Source organism: Squalius cephalus (assembly GCF_949319135.1).
Source record: "Squalius cephalus genome assembly, chromosome: 4".
NCBI lineage: Eukaryota > Metazoa > Chordata > Actinopteri > Cypriniformes > Leuciscidae > Squalius > Squalius cephalus.
The window spans coordinates 11,474,985-11,491,652 of record NC_137125.1 but is presented as its reverse complement, the minus strand read 5'-3'; the positions used below and the strand labels follow the sequence as shown (position 1 = coordinate 11,491,652).

The window sequence follows — 16,668 nt, the reverse complement described above, 5'->3', positions numbered from 1 at the left end:
CTTCCTCTGGCTGCTGTTGCACGGGTGGTTGCTCATCTTCTAGAAGCACTGCAAATATAAATTTATGGTTTAAAATGAATGAAGGAAAACAAAGATGTTCTGGTACAAGCCAAATGTCACAAACCAACCAACATATCAGTAAAATTGTTCAAACTAAAGTGTACACTTGATAGAGCAAGTAGCAAAATTAAGAAAATTGTAAGAAAAAAATATCCATATTTAAAGTATTAAGAACAATAATCATAAATAATCCTTTATAAAAAATAACCTTTTTGTGTTCATTTTTCCTCAGAGGGAGCTTCATCACCTCTTACTCTAAGCCAGGTTTTGGCATTTGCTTCAGGATCCACCTCCATTCCTAGACTGGGTTTCCCAGTAGAAGCAACATTAGAGTTTCTGCATCCGCAGGAAAATGAGCCAGCCGAGATATTCCCTGAAGCAAACACTTGCAGCATTGTTTTAAGGCTGCCAGTGCATCATCAATATGAAGACTTTGGAGAATATTTGAAGGATGGCATTTTACAGGCACCCACATCTAGGGTAATGTAGTTGATTGTCTGCCTCACACATACATAAACCTTGCATGTTGTTGCCATGTTATTTCTTATTTTACCATTTGTTGTGCCTTTTTCTTTAAAAAAGGACTAAATTGATACATTCTGAATATTGGCATTTTACTAGCACCTAATGTAGTTGACATAGCCTATACCCTATTCCACTTACATCCAAGTTCTCGGATCTGTCGTTGCCATGTTATGTTTGATTTGATGGCCATTTGTTGTGTCGGTTTATGTTTTCCTTTGAAAAAGGACTAAACTGATTCTGTCTGGATCTTACATGTATTTGTCATAATACTGATGAATAAAATTCTTTGTTCATAGCTTTGGTTGCTGCTGTGAAAGTGATGCATGTCAGTTCTGCCACTGAAACGGTGGATGGTGCCAATGGAAATGCAAACCTGTTACATAGCAGATCACACAGATCAGATAAAGCTTCAGTTGTGGGAGACACAACTGGGAGCGCTGGTGAGTGTGTCCACCAGGGATTTGTACCTGACCACGACCCGTACAAGTGAAATGAAAGAGGTGGCAGCTCTGACTGGTCAGAGCTTGGATGTTTTGTTCACAGTCGATGAATGTGAAGCAAAAACGCAGACTGGTCATGTGACTGGTGCGGAGGTCAGTGTACGGCGTTGCTGTATGAAGTGCTCTGCCTGGCAGGCGGACTTTGATGGAAAATGCCAGTTTCATCGTTGTGAGAGGTGTGGGCTGCTACAGAGGATTGCCAGTTTTCAGCCCACTGTAACTGCCAAAGTCTCCCTGTCAGGCGATTTTGGTGAAGAAGATTTCACAGAGTCCAATTCAGTGTTGAACCTGTAGCTGAAGGACGATTCGCTTGGAGAAGCTGAAGCAATTGAGATGGAAAGTTGGTTTGAGGAAGGTGATCATTTGTTGGATGAGCCCTCGCCAACTGGAAGTCGGAAGAAGTAAAACTTTGCTGAGCAGGTTGATTTATTCATGCTAATGGAATAGGTCACTTAAAATGGAAAATATTCTGATAATATATTTATTGTCTTGCCATGTAAGATATAGGTGAGTTTTACTTTAGTAGAACATTAAAGAACTTTTTTTTTTTTTTGGTGATTCACATCATTGAAGCTAACAGTGTTGTTCTATACATAATTTTTTGTTTTTATCTTTAGTTTATCCTCATAAAAGGCCTTTTTTATGTGTCTGGAGGAATATTTTGTCAAATACAAATATTAAGAATATATTATTATGTGACTAGTGTAGCAACTTAGAACCTGTTAAAGCTGGTGTCACAAGTCTGCTCATGCTTCACTTCAAATCTGAGGATGTTCTCTAAAACTATGAATTTTATGAAACATTTTCTAAAACCATGTCATGTGTGTTTTTAGAGAAGGCTGATAAGATGCTAATAAAATAAAAAGGATAGCCCCCTGTAAGCTCCCTTGTGGTCTATTGTCTATGTCTGGTGTGAATTATATGGAAGTAAAATAATGACAAATGTTTTTGAAACAAAAAAGCTTGTTGAATTGCACTACTTGAAAAAATATGCATTGCATTAACCGTGCTTGCATTTTGTTCTGGTTCATGACACTGATGTTGGTGAGAATTTGGCAATCAAACAGTTTCCATATAGAGTTAATCCTGCTAAACGTGAGTTTATGAGGGCTGAAGTTGAGTATTTACTCCAAAATGGTTTCGCAACACCTAGTGAAAGTCCCTGGAGTTCACCTTGCTTTTGTACTGACTATCAAAAAGTAAAATGCATCACTAAGCCAAACTCTTTTCCCTTGCCCCGTTTAGAAGGCTGTATAAACAGAGTCGGATCAGCTAAGTATGTAACTAAGCTCGATCTTTTGAAAGTCTACTGGCAAGTTCCTTTAACACCACGAGCTTCAGAAATTTCTGCCTTTGTAACGCCAGATAACTTTTTGCAGTATTCTGTTCTCACCAAAGATATTCTTTGTAACGCTCCAGTTCTCTCTGAACCAGATTTAGGTCTACCTTTTAAGTTACAGGTGGATATGTTAGAGGCTACTTTTTTTTTTCAATTACTTTTAAGTTACAGGCCATTGATGTGCTGGTCTTTAATAATCCAGGAATACAACCTAGATATTCAACTTCAAAAAGGCTCTGAGAATGTGGTAGCGGATGCCTTATCTAGAGTCTATAATCCTATGGGTTAATGAGGTTTATTTACAATTCAGTGGATTTGTAAACTTAAGTGTGGGGGTGTTACGTCAAAGTGCGTATCCTTGATAAAGTGTTGTGAATGCTTGTCTTTCTATTGTTTCTGCTCTCCCATAGGGTAAGGCTGAATCCCAATACTCTCTTACCCCTTCCCCTTAGTTTTGCACGTTCACGTGAGAGTAAGGGCTATCCCAATTCTCATTTTGATCGAGGGGTAGGGCTAAGGGGAAGTGGTAGATACTAGATACCCCTTAAAACCAAGCATTTTTGTTTCCTCGATCAAAACGAGAATTGGGATAGCCCTTACTCTCACGTGAACATGCAAAACTAAGGGGAAGGGGGAAGGGGGAAGGGGTAAAGGCGGGCATACACTGCGCGATGTCTGTGCGATTTCAGCAAGGTTACCTACTCACACTGAACTAGTAGATCGCATGCGATGTAAAGCCAAAGCTCAGGAAGCGAACCAAAGTCCAAACAAAGTCTTTTGCATTACAACAGGTGAATCTCCAGTTGTCCTTGGTGATTGTCGTTTGAACCTTTCTGGATCTGCCATCAAATTGATAAGTTTAAATATATCAGGTGCAGTGAGAAAAGACTATAAATCTCCAACTCCAACATCCTCACACTCATAGCCGACTAGCCGAGACTCTTCTTTATATGTACAGATGTGACGTAATAACGCAAAGACATGCTCGAATTTCCCACGGAAATCCACCAGTACCATTGGAATTAAAAACATTATTACAAGCTTACCGTTTTGAATTGAGCTAAGGCAAGCAGAGAGTTTTGAACACTTGCGTGTTATGTATGTACTTGCTCAAATTTTTTTTGGATAATTTAACCCAAAAAAGTTACGGAATGCAGCTTTAAAGGGAAAGTTCACTCAAAAATTTAAATTAGCCCATGATTTACTCACCCTGAAGCCATCCTATCTGTATATGACATTCCTCTTTCAGACAAATACAATCAGAGTTATATATAAAAAAATCTGGCTCTTCCAAGCTTTATAGTGGGAGTCAATGGGTATATTTTTTAGAAGTCCATCAAACCCTATCCATCCGTGATAAAAGTAATCCACACGTTAAACTTTTCTGGACCGGCAGAATGAAAATGCCTAGAAGCCTATGTAGGAGTGAGCCAGCTCTCAGATTTCATCAAAAATATGTTAATTTGTGTTCTGAAGATGAACGAAAGTCTTACGGGGGTTGGAATAACATGAGGGTGAGTTATTACTGAATTTTCATTTTTGGGTGAACTAACCCTTTAAGTTGAAATTTCAAAATAAATGTTTACACAGATCCTAATTAAATCACTTGTGAATGTGCAGGGAATTTTTATTTAATTTTTATTTCATAAACCTTTCACACTCACAACTGCTATTTCTTTCCCTGATGATTTTGTAAATGTTTGAGATCTCTTTGATATGTGTACCTCTTCTCACACTTAAGACACGTGAAGCCTCATGTGAGTGTAAAGGTTTCCTTTAAATCTGAAACTCTTTCCACAATGATTGCACGGGTAAGGCTTTTCTCCGGAGTGAATTCTCATGTGCGTCAGAAGGGTTCCTTTATCAGTGAAGCTCTTTCCACACTGAGGGCAGGAGAAAGGCTTCTCTCCGGAGTGAATTCTCATGTGTGTCTGAAAGTTTCCTTTAGCAGTGAAGCTCTTTCCACACTGAGGGCAGGAGAAAGGCTTCTCTCCGGTGTGAACTCTTATGTGAACCCTAAGAAATGCTTTGAATTTGAAACTCTTTCCACAGTGATGGCACATGTTAGGCTTCTCTCCAGTGTGAGTTGTTACATGTTTCTTAAGGTGATCCTTGTCTGTGAAACTCCTTCCACACTGATGACATATAAAACAGATCTCCCTTAAGTGAATATTCATGTGGTACCCAAGTCTTTCTTTACATCTGAAACTCTTTCCACACTGAACACATGTGATTGGCTTCTCTCCATTGTGAATTATCATGTGAGCCTTAAGATTTCCTTTTAATGTGAAACTCTTCCCACACTGTTTGCAGGTGTAAGGGCTCTCTCCAGTGTGAAGACTCATGTGGGAATTAAGGTTTCCTTTAGATCTGAAACTCTTTCCACACTGATCACATGTGAACGGCTTCTCTGTGTGACTCTTCATGTGAGTCTTCATATTTCCTTTTTGTGAGAAACTCTTCCCACACACTTTGCAGGTGTTAGGGCTCTCTCCAGTGTGAAGACTCATGTGGGAATTAAGGTTTCCTTCACGTGTGAAACTCTTTCCGCACTGATCACATGTGAAAGGCTTCTCTCCAGTGTGACTGGTCATGTGAGTCTTCATATTTACTTTTTGTGAGAAGCTCTTCCCACACAGTTTGCAGGTGAAAGGCCTCTCTCCTGTGTGAATTTTCATATGAGCAGTAAGGTTTCTATTGACTGTGAAACTCTTTCCGCACTGAACACATGTGAACGGCTTCTCTCCAGTGTGACTGTTCATGTGTCTCTTCATATTTCCTTTTTGTGAGTAGCTCTTCCCACACAGTTTGCAGGTGAAAGGCCTCTCCCCTGTGTGAACTTTCATGTGAGTAGTAAGGTTTCTTTTGAATTTGAAACTCTTTCCACACTGAACACATGTGAACGGCTTCTCTACTGTGCAAATTCTCACGTGAGTCAAAGGCTCCTCTCCAGTGTGAACGTTTTGTTTTTGTGTTAGATTAGAACTGTTAAATTTGGTCTTCTGGGCTCTTTTTCGTGAGGTTATCTTTTCAGTCTGTGTGGATTCTTCTCCTGTTATGAAATCATGATGCATCTCAAACTGTTTGTTCTCTTCCACTTCATTGAGTCCTTGACTCTCCTCTTTCAATGCCATCAGGTCTAAGGCGAAAAGAGACAAAAACAAATTAACCCCAGTGTTATAAGTTTACCTGCACGTCCTGTCTTGATAAATGATGGTGATCAAATTTGGCTGTTGCAGTGTATAAGTATTGAGCAGAGGTGCTCTAACACAATATGCTGCTGTGGCAATGGAGAAAGTAGAGGTTGAGAAAGGTAGCAGGAGGGAATACAGTTTGAATTACAAACAAGCATGTTAGTCTGGAATGATATGGCTTACAGGCTACTTATGAATTGCTCTTTGAAAGATCATTTCATTGGGTTTGATCTATTAAACAAATACAGCTTAAAAAAAAGTCTCTGTTTTAAGATGGACCCCAAGTAGAGGAGGGAGACACATTTCTGTTTATATCTGGTGTTTTAATCCATCTCTTGTCCACTTTCAACCATTTCTATCATGATTTTTTCAAGGGGAGGGTCTATGGGCAGGTAAATGTATGGGTTTTTCAGATCTTTCAACCTAATGGACAAAAGAAGCTCTCAATTTACATATGAACTCTTTTTAGAGATGACGTGAAAACATATGGCGAGCAGCAGCTTTCGTTTCTACTCTGATATATACAAGACCTCTAAGAAAATGGTAAGTGCGTTAGAAATCAAGAATGGTGAGAGAACATTGTGCGTACATTTTTGTCTTCAAACCAAACTTGGGTCTTCAGCCGACATCATTTAAATCGTGTCTGGCCTCCACGGTTCCCATAATGTTTACGCATTAGGTCAGTAGGCGTCTTTTGTGGCTGTTTGAACACATTTGACCACATGAGTGTCTACACAACAAAAGCAATCCAGTCTAACGTGTTATTGTCTTTCCTCTCGCGTTACCGCTGGAAGTGGTCAAAAGTGGACAAGCTCAAAACGTTTTAGTCAGTTCACATCTTTATTTAACATCGTCTACTTGTCTTAATACCAACCGTTTTTTATTTAGTGCCCTGGGGGCACATTTCAGAAAGATAAAACAATCATACTTGGTGGAAGCCTGGATGCCAGCCGAACTTAGCCCCATCCACAACATTTTAGGTCGGGAAGTTCGGTCTGGACTTGATTTGCTGTGGAGCAACTATGCTCCTAACCAGAGCTGTTTGGACCAATCAAATTGTCAATGGCGGCTTTATGCGATGATGGACAGATGATCAACAGTATCGTAATCATCCACGTCACCAAAGAGTGCTTGGATTGAATTCGTTTACAACAGCCTGAATGCCAGCCGAATTTAACCCCACTCACAACATTTGAGGTCGGGAAGTTTACTATTTCTCTCAAAAATGATGATCGTGTTGGTAAGTACTCCGTGCATCCTTATAAAGCAATAAGCCCCATGAAGCCGTGATCTACAGTGAATTTAGAACAGCTAAAGGGCATTGTTAGGCACGACGCGGAGCGGAGTTGAATCACAAACGTTGCGCAGTAATAATAATGTAATGCTGTCACAGGTGTATGTTTGTTGGGTAATTTACAACAGCTTCAAACACGGCTCAACCAATCAGAATCAAGGACTGGAACCATCTGTTTTATAAAATTATTTTTACAACACTGCCCTCATCTTCTTCTTCTACTACTTCCAGTGTGCAGTTGAGTTCTGTTGACAACTATGCATTACTCCTGTAGCAAATTAGCTGTAAGAAATATTAATAACCAATCATAACTTGTTTTAGTTGATTATAAATATTTGGATCAGTTAATAGAATTAACTTAATGTAGTAAAATTAATATTACAATCAATTAACCTGTTGGTGCCATGAACACTCAGTATTAATTGTTTATTTATTCTAAGAAATGTACATTTCCAGGGCATGGGAAATGTCTTTCTTACTGTGCAGTACTAGTAAGAGCCTGGAGCAAAAATCTGATTATTGACTCCAGATATGAGTTTGAGACATGGACAACTTTAAGTGTGACATGAACAAGACTTTGTTAACTAGACACAGTTAAACTACTCTAACATACACATACATACATACAGTTTACCAAGGGAAAGAGAGCTGAAGCAGAATACAGGAAAGCAAGAAGTAATAGCATTGTTTGAAATTCAGCAGATCAACAGCCTTGAGCAAACCATCAGTTTAGTTCTAACACGCCCTTCCTTAAAAGGGGTAAGGATACTTAATGTATCAAATAATGAGACTAAGTTTGATACTTGCATGTCTCACCCATTTGTATTATGGCGCTTTTCCATTACCAGTACCAGCTCAACTCGCCTCGGCTCGGCTCGCTTTTCGCTCTGTTTTCCATTGCAGATAGTAGCTCCACAATAGTACCTGGTCATTATAGTGACGCCGCAGGAGACTGCCATGACGTAATCTTCTACGCGACACACACCCGCTACCCACACACACAGGACAATGGAGGAAATCGTGTCTGGCGCATGCAATGATGATGCAGTGAACAGTGATGATTCTCTCTGACCAATCAGCAGTCTGCCGTGTTTTCACGTCACATTTTAGTATCGCCTCATCTTGCTCAGAACCTTGCCGGAGGTGATACGAAAAAAAGAACCTGGAAGCAGGTACAGGTACAACTTTTAGACAGTGGAAAACCAAACAAAGGCGAGTCGAGGCGAGCTGGTACTGAAATTTGTTGAGGCTCCAGTTGATATTTGCTGATGTGGTCTTGATGAGAGAGAACCAGTGGGAGTCAGAAGATCTTTAATGAATGAAAAGACAAGGCCGCAGCCTGGCACAAACTTGGGAGTCCTTGGGGGACTTCTAGTTCAGCATCATCTTCACATTAAAGGTGCATTGCGCAAGTCTCTGAGTTTTTGCAGAACTATGCCCCCTCTGGCGACAAGCGAAACTGCAACACTGCAACTGAACGCGCATGACGTCACGCCCAGTCTCAAATTCCGACCCGAATCCCTCTTATTTATTTTACTGTACAGGATTATAGAGGCAATCGCAGTGATCAGAGAAGGGCTCATTCAGCCCATCAGGCAATTGTTTAGGCATGTATGGGTTAGAAAAATGGGTATTTTTAACATGAAATGTTGCGCAATGCACCTTTAAGATTTCAGAAAGGGACTGAGAGAGTAAGAGCCTAAAAGGCTGGGAGGCTAAGAGAGCCAAGAGGTAAAAAGGTGTAAGAAAGCTGATCTTGTGATCAGTGATTTTTAAAGCGTGAAGATGTCACACCCTCTGGGGTGTGTGAGCCAATAAGAAGTGTTCCCTTTGGAGGGAGATTTTATGACTTTTTTTTCCTAGCAGGGCATTTTAATATGTAATTTGATTGGGTGTTCACGAAAAGAATCTTCACGAGTCTTATAATACCAATGCCTCACAAAGTTAGCAAAATGTAATGTGAATTAACAAATGGGGGAGTTTATAGAGACTAAACATGCTACACATATGCTACACATATGATTGTGTCAAGTCAACATCAAGTCTGAAACATTCATCCAAAACAGAAGGCGTAGACCAAACCAGACAAAAGGAAAATCATTAGATAGGAAAATTAGATATATGTTAATACATTTCTCACGTGGATATATATAGAATATATATGATTGAAAGGGGTTATTTCTCCTTCTCAGCAAGAATTAAGTGAGTCACAACTCTCTGGAAATTCCTTAGGATCGTAAAAGGGTCTTATCAGTCTTAATGTGTCCTGTAACAGGACACTGGGTTCTGCCAGTGTGTTATCTTGACTTGAGATGTTAGTTTTGGGGGAAGTTTCATAGACCTTTGTTGGGAGAGTAAGTTGGCTGGATTATTCATTAAATAAAATGAATAATTTGTGCGTGTCTGATTGGTCCAGATGCTGCGCTCAGTTGCTCTGATTGGTTGTAGGTCTATCCAATTGAGTGCAGAGGCATTTTCTTTTCCAGGTTCAGTTGAAACACGCCCCATAATCACAGCCCAATGGAGCAGTATCAGACTCATGTTCTGACTAGAATCTGAGTATGACCACGTCAGGCTAGTGTTGAACTTCTCCCGACTCAGATAAACTCTGCCTTTGTTAATTCCTCTAGACCCATTTGGACCGCTTTGGATCAAGGTATTGGCTGTTGGTCTCAGGAAGCCCAGGAAGTGACAGTGGAAACACGACTGACCCTGACACGCACTAGCACACTTGCTTTTGGCCCAACAGTGGAAACACTACAAGGCTGGGAAAGGCTCAGGGTGCCTTCTCCCAACTCTGGTCTATATGGAAAACAAAGCCATTAAACCGAAGATGCTCCTATGTAACTGCAATGTAAAGTCTGTTCTGCAGTTCTTTATGGAACACATCCATTCACCTCATGTCAGTTTTGATAACCCGCCAACTCTCTGAACCGTACAGCAGAACTGTAAAAGATCAGACAGTTTCATAATAGGCTGTATGCACAGCGGTGAATGACATACTTCTGGTGAAATATAAGGATGCTGGATTACTTCCGTTCCGGCGATTGTAGAGTGCTATGTACTATTTTTTCTAATAACTTATATTGTCTTCTATACTCTTTGCCTATACTACGGTAACGTTAGTCACAAAAACAGACAAAACAGCCTCCACTCATATTGTTGATGCTTATTTGCTTTATTATATTACATAAACATAAATATATATATATATATATAAAATGACATCTAAACGTATGAAAGTATCTTTTCAAAGACGGGAGGACAGCTCCTCTAGCCACCACTGCTGTGTGCCGCAGTGTACAGCATCTGCTAAATTTAACACTTTTCTAAGTTTCCACACGTTTCCTAAAGACAAGGAAATACAGAAGAGGTGGGTAGTTAATATAAGACGAGACCATTTTACAGTTACAAACCAGACAAGAGTGTGTAGCCGACATTTCCAAAGTACAGACCTGATCGAGCCGAAAACACCGGCCGGCCGCAGACGAAGAATGGAACTGTCATTTAATAGGGATTAAACAGGGCATCGATTAACTCGAATGTGTAGTTTATACCGACTTTTTGAATGAAAATAGTTGTTTAACATCCGCCGACTCCACCCTCTGGGCTCCCGTAGTTCTTACATGACTGGGAACGGTGGAAAGCGATTACAGATGCAGTCGCAATCTACTCCACTAATATAATATGGAAAATATTCTAATATACTGTGGAAAAGCCAGGGCTTATGCACATGCTGAACGTTTTGGACCCCAGGTATGTTCTACCAAGCTTCAAATATTTTTCTAAAAAAAAAGGATGTTCAAACTCAAACCAACACAACAAATAAACAAATATTTAATGCTGTTGAATTTTTTTTTTGCACTTTATCAGAACTACCTCCTATCTACTGAATAGCAAGATGTTAAACGTTTCAAAAGGGGTCACATGTGTTACATTTTCACTGTTTACAAAGGCAGGGCCTGCCATCTTGTCTTTTTGGCTTGTTGTTTCTGATTGCACTTTAACCTCAAGGTGGAAATCCAGATCAAATCCACGAAGGGAAAATATCAAAACAAAATAAAGTTAAAACTTGTTTTAAACAATTTCTTTGTCATCTGCAGATTGATTTTAAGTACGGGGGGGAATCAATTTAAATCTTTGTTAGGCCATATCACCCAGCCCTAGGATCAAATGACTGAGTTCAGCTGTGAGAATGAAACCAACCTGTTTGTTCCTCAGTTTCTTCTTGCTTCACACTGAATGTTTCTTGAATCTTCACCTCTTTGCTCTCCTCTTTAATAAATGTCATCTTTGTTTGTTCCTCTGTTTCGTCTTGTTTCAAACTGAATACTTCTTCAATCTTGAAGTCTTCACTCTCCTCTTTTATAAAAGCCATCTTTATAATAGTGTTAGGTGGATCTCAGTCGCTTCGCCAGGGTTTTTCTGTGTTTGTCCTGTTTAAGATGAGAATAATTAACAGAAAGAAAAATAAATCCAAACTAAATCTATGAGTGCATCTCAATCAGATCTAGTTCAGTTCACTGGTAAGAGAGTCAGTCAGAGAGAGAGTTTATATTTTATATACTTTAGTTATGATTTTTATTTTGTATTAAATTTGTATAATATAAATTAAATAAAGTTATACTACAGGGCCGTTGAATGCTTGAATCTGATTGGTTGACGAGGGTTCTAAGGTGTGCATTATTTTCAGGGAAACACACAGCTAAAGTAGTTCCAGCAGGTCTTGACCGCATTACAGCCCCAAATCACTCTGCGTAGTTAACTGTAATAACGGATAATAGGAGACAATTCATAGCAAGAAAAACCATGCAGCCCCATATGCAAGATAAGCCCCATACGCTTGGATCTGCAATTTTCAATGTCTAACTTCACAATGAATGGAAACATGCAGTTTAATTTTAATAAATAAAGTATATAGTCCTATCTATAATCAATGGAAAATTAAACTGAATATAAATTGATAGTCCTGCTGCACGGGTTTTATAGATAATATTTATAGATCATATAACAAATACATAATTATTGATAGGCCTATACTTGTTAAAAGGGCTTTGTGTTTCATTTATTAGGCTAGTCTACTGTCACTAATAGAAAAAAAAGAATGAACGAATTAACCCTCTGGGCTTTTGAAATTTTTTATTTTTTTGCTTCATCGGAGGGGGATGAAACTTGCTGACTTTTGTTATATTACCTATGTGAACACACAAAAAAACCAAGGAGATTATTCAGATATGTTAAAGGGTCGTAAAAAAAAAAAAGTCACACTTAGCTTCCTTCGTGCAAAAATGGCCGACCATAGGAAATGAATGGGAAATATGAAAAAATAGGAAAACTCAGAGAAACTTTTGTTGGTACAAACTACAGATCAGCCACTGTGCAAAAAAAAAAAAAAAAAGTGTACAGCAATGAAGGGGTGACACTCTAAAACATCAAGAGTGCAAACATTTATAAACCAAACATTTTCACCCCTGCCTGCTACCATGGCTACTGGTTAGATCAAAGAATCAAGATTGCCCCCCGGTAAACACCAGGCCAATAAGAGTATTTGTTTATAAAGCGATCACTTTCCCCTCTGCCTGCTACCACAGTCCACAGTTCATTCTTCAGCAAAAATGGCAAGAAGATATACTGCTCAAGAGACCCTTGAATACTTGCTTCAGGCAAGTGATAACGAAGAATTTAGTGTACCAGATTACACTTCAGACATAGAGGAAGATTTGGAGGCTGACCCAGATTTCCAGATGACCGAGGATCAGCCATCAGAGGAGGATTCAGGGGAGGAAGGCCCTGAGGGAGATCCATCATTCCTATAAAAAAAAATGGAGAAATACTATGGAGTTCATCTCCTCCACCACAAACTCCAGGAAGAGCACGAGGAGAGGAGATCATGAGGAAAACACCTGGTCCCACAAGGTATGCCATTTCAAGAGCTGAAGACATCAAATCTACTTTTGAGTTGTATTTCCCAAGCTCTATTCAGAACATTTTAGTAAGCATGACAAATATGGAGGGGAATCGAGTTGATGGGGATCAGTGGAGAAAGGTTGACTGGCCTGAAATAGAAGCTTAGGCTACATGGGTCTTCTCATTCTTGCTGGGGTTTTGAAATCACATGGCGAAGCAACACGCAGCCTGTGGCATGGGGAGATGGGAAGAGCAATTTTTCGAGCAACCAAGTCTCTGAAAGATTTCATCAGATTGTCAGGTGTTATACGTTTTGATGACAAAACCACAAGAACCCAGAGAAGAGAAGCTGACAACCCAGAGAAGAGAAGCTGACAAGCTGGCACCCATACGTGAACTGTGGGAAAAATGGGTGGAAAGGCTTCCCATTATATATAACCCAGACTTGTATGTAACTTTGGACGAGTGCTTGATTGGCTTCAGAGGCCGGTGCCAATTCAAGCAGTTTATGCCGAGCAACCCGGCTAGATATGGACTTAAAATCTGGGCAGCCTGTGATGCTAAAAGCAGCTACTGCCACAATATGCAGGTGTACACAGGCAAACCTGCAGGAGCACAACACGAGCGAAACCTGGGAAAACGTGTGGTGCATGACATGATACAGGATCTGAAGGGGCACATTGTCACTTGTGACAATTTCTTCACATCCTATGCTCTTGGCACAGAGCTCTTGCATAAAAAAAAAAAAAAAGGATGCTGGGTACTGTGCGCAAAAACAGAGCAGAGCTCCCAAGTGCACTGGTGACTACTGGAAACAGGGCTCCTCTATCATCTCTCTTCGCATTCACTGAGACACACACCATCGTGTCATACTGCCCTAAAAAGAAGAAGAACGTCATCCTAATGAGCACCACACACAGCGAGCGCGAGGACAGAAAACCAGAGATGATTTTAGATTACAACGCCACCAAAGGTGGAGTGGACAATCTAGACAAGGTATGTGGTACTTTGTATTTGTTCAATGCTAACAATAATTGTACAATAAAAACTTAAATTCTAAGCTAAATGATAAATTGTATTGGGAAAAAAGTAAATTGCATTATCAAGTAGATGACCAAACATTTACTGAAATGTTGTATGTGTGTGTAATATTACAGACTGTTTCAACATACACATGTGGACGGAAGACAGCTCGCTGGCCCATGGCTCTCTTCTTCAATATTATTGATGTCTCGGCCTACAACTCTTTCGTTCTGTGGAGGGAGATCAATCCCACCTGTACAGGCAATGTGTAAAATAATTAGGCTACAGTTTGAATGTAAATAGTTAAATGTAATAGTTTCAATGTACTGATCAATTTACTGTTTGATATTATTTTAGCATAATATGAGTTCCTGCAACAATAAATAAACTAATTACAGTTTGTATGTATATAGATAAAATATTTATTATTATTATTATTATTCTTTTTGTTCAATTTAAACTGATCAGTTTACTGTTTGAAAATTATTGTTTGCTCTTAGCATAAGAGTTCCTGATATCTGTTGCAACAATACATAAAATAATTACAGTTTGTATGTATATACTTAAAATAACATTTATTATTATTATTAAATTTTTATTAATCTTTTTAACCAACAGTTTGATAGTGATTGTTTGCTGTTATGTTATTTTATTATGTCTTTGATGTTAGATCATAAATGCTGTTCTTTTCTAAAGTTTTTATTACCATTTATAGAATTAAAATGAATAAAATACCAATTAATTGCAAAATGTCTGTATATAAAGTGTTTTGAATTATCACTATCCATCCCTTATTTTGTTCGATTTTTTTAATTATCAAATACTGAGTAACAAAAATGTTTGCATTTTGTTCCCTTTCTAACCAAATGTTATTGTTTGATTGTAATCATAGTGCAAAACCTGATACTTATCTTAAAAAAAAAAAAAATTAATAAAAAAAGTAGTCTTTTAGAATATCTAAATATATATCTAAATAAAATAAATATATAAAAGTTGGAGAAATCATATCTAAAAAAACAATTGGAATCAAACAGCCACTCTGTATTTCTATAGAGCTGATAAGTCCCGCCCCTTCCGCTAACCCCACTGGACCTCTAGGTTGAAAAATCGTCAATGCAAGTGAGTGTGAGAAAATAATTATTTTCTGGTCCCGTTTGAATTTTGCCATGAATGTGAACATATGTTGTCTGTGAATTTTTAATATAATTTTTCGTGTAAAGAATGCTACAATTTAGCGGGTAGAAGTTTGATACGGTTAGACTTTGTGTGAGAGCACTTTGTGGACTACAACTCTTCGCTGCTTTCAGACGGGAATCTGAAGAAAGAACAGCCCATTCGGTTTGAATGGTGACATTTGGGTACAAAACACACAGGCATCTCGATCTGTCTCCATAGATTATCGCAGCATTAGCTCCGTGATTTGACAAGTGGAGGGAAAATGTGTTAAGGGGTGACGTCACATAGGCGACATGTAGTCTTTCTCGTTATGTCTTTTCCACAACTGCTAGCCAAAGAATCATACAATATACTGTCAAACTCGTAACATGAAAAATTATATAAAAAATTCACAGACAACATATGTTCACATTCATGGCACAATTCAAACGGGATCAGAAAATAATTATTTTCTCCCATTCACTTGCATTGACGATGTAACAGTGTAGCAACATTGACAGTGTAGCAAAAAAAAAAGCAAAGTGTAACACATTAATGAAGAAGCCCAGAGGGTTAATTAAAACAAATTGGATTAATTAATAAATAATAATATTGACGCACATGCTTCTCTCTCTCTCTCTCTCTCTCTCTCTCTCTCTCTCTCTCTCTCTCTCCTCTCTCTCTCTCTCTCTCCTCTCTCTCTCTCTCTCTCTCTCTCTCTCTCTCTCTCTCTCTCTCTCTCTCTCTCTCTCTCTCTCTCTCTCTCTCTCTCTCTCTCTCTCTCTCTCTCTCTCTCTCTCTCTCTAACTGCATTAATAACTGCATAAAGCCGGGGACACACTCACTGTAAGGCCGGTTATGAATGTAATTTGATACTATGACTGATCATGCACTCAGCGCGTTCAGGCTGTGTTTACAGTCGGTGTTCACAGAATCTGCTGCAGACAGTCGATGAACAGTCAGAGAGTGTGTCAGCCAGTCGTTAAGTGTCTCCAGCATTAGTGTAGTCTAATAACTGCACTAATAACTGCATTAGTCTGCTATCAGTGGCTATTTTTCTAGACATTTCGTTTTTTAAACTACTTTTAGTTCAATTTAGTTAAAAAAAAACTACATTTCTCCATCACTACTTGCCAGAAACAGAATTCTTGTTTAAGATAAACTGACTGACGATACAGGGAGCGAAATGAGACGCTCCTCTTCTGTTACTGTTACTTTATGTATAGATTTGCTTTACTCGCACAAAACACTGCTTATTAATATTAGATTTAAAAAATACGTTACATTCTGGTTGGTTAATTTAGTTTTACATAGCTTGTAAACACGATTATATTGATTAAAGAGTTTGCATTGATTTAAACACTTTATATGCTTAAAACACAAACCTTTCTCCAGCCGAATTACAACAAATGAAGGAGCGCGGCGCAGCCTTATGACGTCACACAACCAAACCAAAATAAAAGTCCCGTTCACACACTATGCTGTGTCTAAAATCACAAATGTACAGTACACAGACATTTACAAATATATATCTTATTAAGAAATAGTAATGAAAAAGTGTGTGATTATGTCCAATGGCCAAAACTATAATGTTTGGGTGCAGAAACTTTTTATACCACATATTACAGTATTAATATGCAAATAGCTACAAGTGTGTTTACAGGTAAAAAA

The 16,668-nt window shown here is 38.8% G+C and overlaps 1 protein-coding gene across 1 annotated transcript; it reads right to left on the bottom strand.

The window, feature by feature from the left end:
- Positions 1-202: 202 nt before the first annotated feature.
- On the bottom strand, positions 203-16,450 carry LOC307157264 (uncharacterized protein). The gene is made up of 3 exons (XM_079869134.1): positions 16,383-16,450; positions 11,119-11,348; positions 203-5,563 (listed from the first exon to the last, which is right to left on the bottom strand). The coding sequence occupies exons 2-3, from the start codon at positions 11,288-11,290 to the stop codon at positions 4,161-4,163; spliced, it is 1,575 nt and encodes a 524-aa protein (XP_079725260.1). The 5' UTR covers positions 11,291-11,348; positions 16,383-16,450; the 3' UTR covers positions 203-4,160.
- Positions 16,451-16,668: the final 218 nt, after the last annotated feature.

What these genes read in the sequence shown, in the direction of transcription:
- LOC307157264 (XM_079869134.1), bottom strand. Translation starts at nt 11,290, where the DNA reads ATGGCTTTTATAAAAGAGGAGAGTGAAGACTTCAAGATTGAAGAAGTA. An exon ending in AGAAACTGAGGAACAAACAG is followed by an intron (nt 5,564 to 11,118) that starts GTTGGTTTCATT and finishes TTTTCGCCTTAG; the next exon opens with ACCTGATGGCATTGAAAGAG.